The following is an 11,286-nucleotide window of genomic DNA, read 5'->3' as shown; positions in this document are numbered from 1 at the left end:
CATTTCCTAAAATCTAGTGCATCAGCACATCAGGAGGAGGGGAAGGGAAGGCACTCACAAATTTGACAGCGAAAAGCCGAAGTCGTGCCTGCTAGTTGCTGCTGGTTCCGGACAAAAGGAGAGTCCATCAGCTGTCACATGAGCCGTGTGAAATGTTAAAAAAAATTGCTTGAACTGAATATTTAAAATGCTATCTGAATAGTATTTAAATGTCTACTTAAATTTATTAAATGCTTCTAATAATGTGCGTCGTAGGCATCCAACAAAGCGCGTACTGAAAATATGTGAAACACACATATGCATCATAAAAACATTGTGCAGAGGGTTGGACTAGTCTTTATGCACTTATTTCTACTAGTAGGAAGCCTTCCACCAGCAGCAAAAATCACTTCCTTGCTGGCGGCAAAGAACATTGTTCCACCAGAAGCCTCGAGTTCAGCCCAAAAGAACCTGAAAAATAATTCGAATCTTGTGATGAGTCGAAAAGTGAGGAGCCTCGAGTTTAGTCCAAAAGAACATGACAAAAGTCCAAATCGCATGATGAGATGAAAAGGGAGGATTTCCGCTGATGGGGAAGCAATGAACACATATTCTTTGAGTATGTAATATCTTCAAAGTGAATATATATTAGCACTAAATAAAAAGTAACATATGCATGGTCCAACTTATCTGAGAATAATCACTTGCTTAAATGGTAAGTGGTTTGTTAATGGACAAAAAACAATATAGCAATGCAGGTGAGTAATTCACTGAAGACTATACCTCGCTAATTAGTGTCATTAGATCATGACTCCATAATTAGATTTTGCTCATAGAGTAGTGTAAGTACTAGATTGTTCCTAGAAATATGGGATTTTGCTTTATCACTGAATATATCAACACTGAAGCTTTAAGTAATGAATATATTAGAAGCTTTGCATAAACTGAATAAGTATTGATTACTACAACATTAGGATAATAAAACTGAAGGAAAAGATATAAATGATGCAAAATCTCCTTCCCCTCTTGTTTAAACAAGAGAACCGCACTCCACCCAATCAGAAATTCTCTTATGATTTGTCTATGCAGATGAAACAAATCTACCCCAAAAGCAAGTTCAAATAATCCCTCTACGTTGCCTCATGAGACTACAACACAAAAAAAAAGTGACGAGGATAGCTCACATGGGATTCCAGCCAACAATACCCCCAACTGATCTCTGTGCATGTACTTCTGATGGCTGAGAAAATCATCTGATGGTGAGCGCTAGATGCCCAAATCTCCAAAAGCAAACGCCACACAAAAAAAGACCCAAATCAACACCTCCATTTGAAACAGATGAGATAGATTTTGGATCTGTGCGGAAATAGATGAGAGGGAGAGAACACACCTCGTCCCTGATCTGCATTTCCATGCCCCCCTCCCCACGTAGATGCCCCCATGGAATCCCAGCACGCCAATGGAATCGATCTAAAAAGGCCGGAACAGATCAGAAATCAAGGCAAAAAACACACAAGGATGAGGAATTTTGGGCGCGCCGCGGCGGAGGAAATCACTCACCTTCTTGAGGACGCCATAGATTACCACCGGATCCAACTGAACATGCATCAGTATGGGGGGTGCGAGAGGTTGGGTATGAATCGCCATTCGATGCGAACGTAGATAGACGAGAGAGAGACTAACCCTAGAGAGAGTGTGTGGGGGTGAAATGAACTAGCGTGCCGCGTGCGACCTGATGTGTAAAATAAAAATCTCCACCACTGTCTCTCCCCTCATTGGAATGTGGGACCATCTGGTCAGCTGAACATGGTGCACACGGGAGTATTATATCACGGTGGAAGGAAGCGGCCGTACGATTAAACAAATGTACGGCCGGCTGTAATAGAGTCTTTACCTTTTTATTTTTAAATTTTATCTTAAAATTTTATTTAGGAAATTCTGCAACAACACGCACGCGGGGTATCACTTAGTTTACTAGAGATGCACACGAACCGGACTCGTTTGGCAGGGCCGGTTGCCTACGGTGATACGGAGACGAGTAGTTGGAGCTCAGTACTGGAAACTTATTGCTGCTGCTGCAGCAGCAGCAGCTCGATCGGCCATGACCACCGTCATCAGAGCTGCAGCTCCACCTGCCTGTCGAACACCCAGGCAAAGGGCACCCGTTGCGGCTGCGTCTGCCGCCGCCGCGCGTCCATCCTGCGCACCCTCTCCGGCAGCCGGCAGACGTACTCCTGCGCGCGCCTTCCCTCGCCGGTCAGCCCGTGGCAGAGCCCCGCGACGCCCCACCGCTCCACGAAGAACTCGACGAGGCCGGCGTAGTCGGCGGTGGTGTAGACGCCGAGCCCCTGCGCCACGGCGGCGTAGTGCCGGAACAGCTCCGGGTCCCGCCCGTCGAACATGTGGTGCGCCGGCATCAGGATCCGCTCCCGCATCATGTACCCGAGCGCGCGCACGGCGGCGTCCGGGGTCCGGCGGAACAGCTCCGCCACCACCCGCGTGTACGCCGCCTCGTGCCGCCTCTCGTCGCCCGCGATGGCGCCGCAGACCCGCGCCAGGCTCGCGTCGCCCAGCGCCGCCGCGCGCCGCGCCGTGTTGCCGTGCGAGATCGCCGTGGCGCGCTCCTGGAACGCCGTGTAGATGAACCCCCGGTACGGGCACCCGCCAGCGGCCAGCCGCATCCCGGCGGCGATGAGGTGGTGGATGGTCTGCTCCACGCGCCGGACGTCCACGCGCCCGCACAGGTAGAGGTAGCGGTTGAGGAGATCGCCGTGGCGGTTCTCCTCCGCCGTCCACCCGCGGGACCACCGCGCCCAGGCATCGGCGCTGGAGGGGGAGTCATAGCCCACGAAGCTGTTGAGGGCGGCGTGGTACGTGGGGAGGGCCTCCTCCGTCACCATGCTGCCCACCAGGCACACGTAGTAGTCGTCGGGGATCTCGCGCGCCCGTGCCCGCAGCTCGTCCACCGCCTCGCGGAACCCCGGCGACGACGAGTCCGGGAGCAGGTCGTGCGGCTGCCACGACCGCTCCACCGGCTTCAGCAGCGGTAGCAGGTTCGACTCCGCCCACCCGTCCAGCGAACGCAGCACCTCGGCCTTCTCCGGCGCCGTCATCACCGCCGCCGTGATGATCATACGCCGGCGGAAGAAGGCGACTCGTCGCGGCGGTGGTGCCCGCATCTTGCGTGGTGACGGCGCGGTGATCCTTGCTGCATCTACGCAGCAGGCAGCTTGCCTCGGCACCATCACAGCCATCATCGTGTGATCAAGTGCACTGGCTGATCTGAGGAGCTTATTAGCTTGGTAGCTATAGGGAGGCAGGTGGGAAAACAGAGGGGTGGACGTGCTTATATAGGATCGATCGACTCCACTGTCTACATGTGATCCATTGGCCAACCATACATACTGTATTCGAAAATAGATTATACACACGCGCACGAATACTTATCCTTATAAATACATGCGCGTGTATCACTACGGGAAACCGATTGCCAAGAGCTAGATAGTTTGCCGAGAGAGTTTTTTTCGAAAACTTGGCAAACAACCTCTTGCCGAGTCCTGCACGAAAACACTCGGCAAAACAACTGCACTCAGCGACCATTCTCTTGGCCGAGTATTTTTTTGGCACTCGCCAAACAAGATCTTTGCCGAGCGTTTTTTTTTTGCACCGGGCAAACAAACAAATTTGCTGAGTATTTTTTTTGCACTCGACAAAGAAGTAATTTTTTTTCCTTTCCTACCCTTCAAACTTTTATACTCTCAACATACAACATGTGGTAATCCATGTTAAAATTTTCTATATTTTTTGTATTTATTTGCTATATTAATGCGTTTCAAGTAATTTTTTGAATCAAGTCAAATTTGAACAGTAATCGATTCAAATAATAGAATAAAATGAGTACAAAAATGATATTCATGTTATTCAGTCGAAATAGAAACGAATTTCAAACATCTTGTCCCGGAAACACGACCACGAAAGTGTGGCCAAATGATTTTTCATTTATTATAAAAACAAATAAAGTATGAAAATGATGAGATTTGTCATGATGTGATGGTAAAAAATCGAGATGGTTTCACACATTTTATCACATACGATGTTTACAAATTGAAGCATCTCAGAGGAAGAATTATATGGTTGAGAAGAATTCAATAAGATTTGGAGTCAAAATCGACAATCAAATTGTGGTTTGACTACAAATTTTTTTTGTATGGATAATAGAGAACATATATTATTTTATGTGAAATTTTGGTAATTTTTTAAATGGTTTGATAATTTTAATGTATTAAGTGCAATTATAAAATTATAATTAACATAAATTGAATTTGAGCTATAACTGCATAAATAATGAAATAGTATGAGTAGAAAAATTAAATATATCTTTAATCTATAACTGCATAAATTGAATTTAGACTATAATATTTGCCGAGTGCTGTTTGTCTAGCACTCAATAAAAATATATTTTTGCTGAGTGTCCCGACCCAGCACTCGACAAACCTTCTATTCCTCTTTATTCTCTCCCCACCGTACGGATCGATCTTATACTCTCCACACTCTATCGATCTTATCCGCTCCCTCCCCATGGCAGGCGAGAACGGCGCAGCGCTAGCGAAGCGGTAAGGTGGCGGCGAAGCAGCGCGGCGGGAACGACTCCGGGCGACGGCGGTGGCTTCGCGAGCTCCGAGCGATGGCCAGCGGCTTCGGCGACTCCGAGCGACGTTGAACTTCGGCATGGTCACGCGGGCTCCGGCGGCGGCGCTTTGGGGCGGCTTGGGAACAGCACGCAAGAGTGAGTGGCAGGGTAGCGCGTAGGCGTGAAGAAAGCGCAAGGTGCACGGGAACGGCGGTGAAGTGGCTCTCGATGGTCAAGCCCGGCACGGCGCGAGCTCCCGCGTTGTAAGAACCGCCCAATTTAACATTATTTTAGACAAACTACCGATCATTATCATAAAGATGAGAGCTAACATGTGCTCGCCCGAGAGCATGCCACACGTTAACCCATACTTAAAGATACGAACAACTAGGGTTGAAAACAAAAACAAAATTTTCGATTACCGGGAACCGTTTTCGAGGTTTTACCGAGATTCTGGTGTAAATGAAAATGAAAACGGCTACCGAAAATACAGAAACGAGTCCAATAGCTCGCGGGCTTTCCTGCTGGCCCAGCCTTTCAGGTTAACCCTAGCCTCAAAATCCCCCACTCTCCACTCTCTGACCCAGTGAGGCAATGACCCAGTGAGGCAGTGACCTCCGTGAGGTTGGTTCTTCTCGTTTCATTATTGGCTATTGGTTTTGTACTTTAGTATGATAATATGAGTACTAATATATTTTTATATTTGTATGATGAATTTTCAGAACTGGTCAATGGTGATTATGTGGCAGGTGATGATGATGACATGCCTGAGGTTCAGCTGTAGGCATAGGTAGCCTGCGACCCTGCACTAGTATATTCTTAATGGCATGCTAGTATATGTTTAAGTCTCTATTTGAATTTGGTTAATGATCATGTATGACTATGTCACGTATGCTGTGTGCAACTTTGTGCCATACTATCGTGCATGCTACTATGTATTAGTTATCACGGATTGGTTTGATATTTGGATTAATATCTTAATCGAATCTTCACTATTTGCATATGAGATGTGTCAAGTCATATTATTAATGTTATGCTCTATTGTTTGATATGTTTATCGTTTTTTAAATACCGTTTTGATGGGTTTCGACCGTTATCGATGTGTTCTCCACCGTATATTTCCGTTTTCGAAATTACCGGAATACCGGCGCCGTTTTCGTTTCCGAAAATATCATACCGCTTTTGTTTCCGATAAAAAAAATGTGAAAGTAAAAGTGGTGGAGTCTTTCGCCGACCGTTTTCATCCCTACGAACAACCGACATGTCATTCGCCCAAAATAATATCAAATCCGGTAGTCCCGGTACGTGTTTGCCACATGCCCAAGATCGAGCACACATACTGTTTACGAAAGGCACATTACCAAAGAACATAGAGAGCAATTTTAAACATAAAGCAGTACAATAATTAGATTATTACAAGTTCGACATACGATGGTCCAAATCTGAAAATAAAAGGTTGAACAACATAATTCAAGTTTGGTTCAAACGAAAGTGACATGAATAATAAAGTTTAGTGTTTGTCATGATCTCCCGAGAACTCATCTCGCAGCGGAAACGATAATTGCAACAAAAGTAATGGCGTCTTGCTCAAGGGCGTCATCACAACCACAAGGACCTACTCCTCCCCCACACTAGGATCAGCGGGGTAGAAGTGGCCAAAAACAACATTCGGCTCACCTGCAACTTGGTTTAGAAAGCAACATGAGTACAAAGGTATTCGCAAGTCTTACGCAATTAAATAAACAAGGAGTATGCAAAGGCTCAAGATAAGACTTTAAGGTTAAGTTGTTATTGCATAAGCATGAACTCTCTAACCAATATTTAGCTCTCTAGCAAAATTAATTAAGTTTGCCCAACCCACCACAAGTTTTAGTTGATTAAGACAAAAATAAAATAATTCAACATAAAGGTGCCATAAACTATTTCCAACATGAATGAAACTTTCTATGAAGAATTCGGTGGACAAAGAGCGTGCTCATATCCTAGAGCGCGGCAATTCGAATTGGTTTAAACCTTGCAAGGGTGTACTACTTTACCCACACAATGCAAGAACCATGCGGCTCACCCAACCGATCACATTGGATGAGAGGGTGCTCGCAAGTCGCAATAACCGTTTCCAACTAGGCTCAACCCTTGAACATGCCTAGCTTACGCGGAGAGTTATCTAGGTCCACCAGGGATATTCTTAAGCCTCTCTACATGCCTAGCTTATGCGGAGAGTTTTCTTCCGGCTCAACTAGGAACTCAACACCGGGCTCGGGCCCAACGGACTCGGCGGGCTCAACGGGTTCGCTCTCCAGCGTCTCGGTCACTATAATGCATGAATGAGATGTATGCATTAGTGTGATGCTATGTTCGTGCATGAAATGATATGTCATGAAGAGTGAATGATTCAACATGCGATGATGCACAAAAATGACACAAGCAATAGCAATCACGCACTAGTAACTAATACAAGAATTAATCAACAAAAATTTATACAGCAAACATAAATCATGAAATAATTCAAGTATACAGAGGATATCATAAGGAACTCAATAGAGTTGGATTTACAGCAAACGCAAATTCCTAGAATTAATCATAAATATACCAATTTTCAGCTACTCTAAAAAAACATAAATCAAAAAGGACTTGCAAAATTAATTGAACAAATCTAATAAAATCACCACAGATACTAGGAATGAATACAAACCTAAAAAAACTAGTTTCACCATTTTATTATTTTTCTATAAAGAGTTATGTAATAAACAACCTTTCAGACAACATGTATGAAATCGAGATAAAACCCTAATAAACATGTGAGACTTGTCGGTACCCTGTAGCAGGGATACCCACTCTTACCGCAGCAAGGCAGGACCCGCGTAAGGACGGAGTAGCCAGGCCCCACCGGTCAGGCTCTTTCCTCACCAGGCCAATGGCCCCGGACCCGCTCCCCGCCTGGGGTTGGATCCGGAGACGCCACGTGTCTCTAAGGAAGGGAAGCTCCGAGCTGGCAGCCGAGGTCTCGGACCCCTGCATAGGGGTCCGGGACCTCCTGCGCCATCCGGACCCCCTTTTTTCCGTGTGGGGGTCCAGAGCCGCCACGTGCCCCGGTGGCACGGGCGCGGGCTCGTGCGCGAGTCCTCCGCAAGGAGACTCGCCCACCCACCGCATTTAATGCGTATGGTTGAGGCGTGCTCTGTCGCCTCGGCATGCGGGATAGCCTTTGTCAGGCCTCACTGTGCACCGCGTATTACCAAGGTGCACAGTGCGGCCGCCTGTGCCGCGCCCGCGCAGAGCCCGTCTGCGGCATTAAATGGATACGACGGCACGGCACTTTTCCATCATGCCGCCTACGCCGCTCCCTACACAGCCGTTCAGCTACGTGGCAGGTGATGCCACTAGCTACGTCTGGCATTGTCCCGACAAGACGGCGCCTGGACATGATGAACAAGGGACACCAGGAGCAGGCAAGGGACTACAAAAGAGAGATCCCCGCTGCCTGCGACGCCATGATGTATGAACAGTATGTTAGTTTATACTACACCGTTGGGCCCACTTGTCGGGGACCCAACAGCCATGTAAGCTCCTCCCTTGAGATATAAAGGGGAGGCGCTCGCTGCGCACGACAGACTTCAAGCTCTCCACACACACACACACCAGCCCTGGTGAGCTCGCTCGCTCTCGGGGAAAGGCAATACAACACACAGTGGACGTAGGGTATTACGCTCCGGCGGCCCGAACCACTCTAAATCTTGCTGTGTTCATTGTGTTCTTGAGGGAGATCGATCTAGACTAGCTAACCCCCGAGTATACACCCTCTAGGCTAGGGCGGGTGCCTTCCGCCACCCGGCTGTGGTTTGCAGCACCAGGACATTTGGCGCACCAGGTAGGGGCGCTTTAGCTGGTCGCAGTTCATCTCTTCTTCGTCCCCATGGTTCGCGTGGACGACGTGGAGATGACGGAGGGTGTGGCGTCCTCCACGCCACATGCCTCTCGCGTTCCTTCTCCAGGGGCAACTGTGCCTGCGGAGCAGCCACCGTCGGCGGCAGCGCGCGCTGCTCGCCGGCAAGAGTCAGGGCGCCCATCAAGGGCCCCCTCACAAGCTGCGAGCGGCGGAGCGCTGGCAGCGGCTAGGGAGTTGCTTCGCAACCCCCCGGCTGAGGCAGCCTCGCCAGATGCCCTGAAGCAGTGGCGGGACGACGTTGACCGTCTCCTCCACCTGGCTCAGGCCTCCCCCAGTTCTGCAAGGACTGGGCAACGACCTCCGCCCGGCAACGCGGTGGTACCTTACCACCAGCGTCAGGGCGGTGCGTCAGCGTCCGTGCGCTCCCCTACCGTGAGGGGTGCACGAACAGAAGACCTGCGGGCGGAGCTCAACCGCCGGTGCGCGGGAGAGGATGCCCGCATCTCCGTTGAGAGGGCGCGAGAGCGCCGTCTTAACATTGAGGGCCGTAACCTCAACGCCGACTTGGACGTGGTGGCACCCAAGCCCCCGGTGAACGCCCGGATACAGCCAGGCGCACCAGTTGCTGGGGTGGGCTGTGCTGCGCTGGCGAACCACCTCCGAGCAGTGGCATGGCCATCCAAGTTCCGCCCCCACCTGCCGGAAAAGTACGACGGTACCACTAACCCGTCGGAGTTCCTGCAGGTGTACGTTACTGCCATCACAGTGGCTGGTGGTAACGGCGCCGTCATGGCAAGCTACTTTCATGTAGCCTTGTCTGGGCCAGCCCGGACTTGGCTCATGAACCTCACACCTGGGACGATCCAGTCCAGGGAAGAGCTCTGTGCGAGGTTCACAGCGAACTTCGCCAGTGCGTACCAGCAGCATGGTGTGGAGGCACACCTCCACGCCGTGAGGCAAAAACCCGGAGAAACGCTCCGGGCCTTCATCTCGCGCTTCACCAAGGTACGGGGTACCATTCCTCGTATCTCAGATGCATCTATTATCACTGTTTTCCGCCAGGGGGTACGTGACGAGAAGATGCTCGAGAAGCTGGCGACGCACGAGGTGGAAAGCGTCACTACGCTTTTCTCCCTGGCAGACAAGTGTGCCAGGGCCGCTGAGGGTCGTGCATGGCACTCAGCCCCCCAAAGCAGAGATGCCAAGGCTGGCGGCTCCAGTGCTACCGCTCAGGGCGGTGGCAAGAAGAAGAAGAACAAGAACCGGAATCGCGGGGAACTGCAATCTGGTGGACCAGTCGTTGCAGCGGCGGCGCCGGCTGCGGCAGCAGCGGCTGGGGGCCAAAATGCACATGGCAAACGCCCTCGCCCACAAGGTGGGAGCGGAGGTTCATGCCGAGTGCATCCCACCGCATGCCACAGCGCCGCTGACTGCCGCGAGATCCAGAAGCTCACGAAGCGGGTCAGTGGGCGGCGTGAGCAGTCCTCCAAAGACGGCTCACCTCCTCCTCGCCAGCGGGCCGGCAAGGAGAAGGCCTCCGACAGCGGGGCCGCCGCCGGGGAGAAGGAGCTGGGGTACCAATCCCCCGCTCGAGAGCTGAAGGGCATCTACCACGACGATGACTCCGATTCCGACAACGGCGACCGCCGCAAGAAGCTGTACGTAATGTACGGCGGAAGCTGGGAACTTGTCTCCCGATGGGACGTGAAGACCCTTCGCCGGGAGGTCCTCTCGGTGAAGCCGGGGGTCCCGAAGGCGGCGCCGCACCAGAGGTGAATGAACACCACCATCTCTTTCGGGCCATCCGACTGCCCGGAGAATATGGCCGGAGCTGGTGTACTACCTCTAGTCACCGCTCCCGTCATATCCAACGTAAGGCTCTATCACGTGCTGATTGACGGTGGGGCAGGCCTCAATGTCATCAGCTATGCAGCGTTCAAGCAGCTGCAGATCCCGGAGTCCAAGCTGACTCCCTCTCGCCCATTCTCTGGAGTGGGCCCACACCCGGTGTTCCCTTTGGGGAGCATCACATTGCCGGTCACATTCGGGACTGAGGAGAACTTCCGCACAGAGAGCGTTCTGTTCGATGTTGCGGAAGTAAACCTCCCGTTCAACGCCATCATTGGCCGGCCGGCGCTCTACCGCTTCATGGCCATTGCTCATTATGGGTATTTGGTCTTGAAGATCCCTTCCCCTGCCGGAGTCCTCACCGTGCAAGGCGACCGCACCGCTGCCGTCGCTGCGATTGAGAGACTGCATGCTCTGGCGGCAGACGCTGCACGTTCCGAGGAGGATCCATCCACCTCGCAACCCAAGGCGCCTGGAAAGGTTCCCAAGGTCCAACCGTCCGATCCGGACCATGTTCCCGTGAAGACAGTGCAGATTGGAGCAGACTCCACCAGGACCACCCGCATCGCGGGGAACCTGGAGGAGAAATAGGAAGACGCGCTCATCGCTTTCCTCCGGGCAAATGTCGACGTGTTCGCCTGGGAACCGTCACAGATGCCCGGGATCCCCAGGGAAGTGATCGAGCACAATCTGAGGATCTACCCCGATGCCACGCCGGTGCGCCAGAAGCCTCGGAAGTAGTCCGTGGAGCGACAAAACTTCATCCGCGAAGAAGTCCACAAGCTCCTACATGCCGGCTTCATCGAGGAGGTCCACCACCCCGAGTGGTTGGCCAATCCGGTCGTCGTCCCAAAGGCCAACGGGAAGCTTCGGATGTGCATCGACTACACCAGCCTCAACAAGGCATGTCCTAGAGACCCCTATCCTCTTCCGCGTATCGATC

The 11,286-nt window shown here is 51.1% G+C and overlaps 1 protein-coding gene across 1 annotated transcript; it reads right to left on the bottom strand.

Moving 5' to 3' along the window:
* Window positions 1-1,880: 1,880 nt before the first annotated feature.
* Window positions 1,881-3,295, bottom strand: LOC120687494 (stearoyl-[acyl-carrier-protein] 9-desaturase 5, chloroplastic-like). The gene has a single exon (XM_039969510.1). The coding sequence runs from the start codon at window positions 3,234-3,236 to the stop codon at window positions 2,094-2,096; it is 1,143 nt and encodes a 380-aa protein (XP_039825444.1). The 5' UTR covers window positions 3,237-3,295; the 3' UTR covers window positions 1,881-2,093.
* Window positions 3,296-11,286: the final 7,991 nt, after the last annotated feature.

The sequence above is a fragment of the Panicum virgatum genome, chromosome 9N, assembly GCF_016808335.1.
Source record: "Panicum virgatum strain AP13 chromosome 9N, P.virgatum_v5, whole genome shotgun sequence".
In the NCBI taxonomy this organism is placed as follows: Eukaryota; Viridiplantae; Streptophyta; class Magnoliopsida; order Poales; family Poaceae; genus Panicum; species Panicum virgatum.
This window is presented reverse-complemented; position numbering and strand designations above follow the sequence as displayed.

What these genes read in the sequence shown, in the direction of transcription:
- LOC120687494 (XM_039969510.1), bottom strand. Translation starts at nt 3,236, where the DNA reads ATGATGGCTGTGATGGTGCCGAGGCAAGCTGCCTGCTGCGTAGATGCA.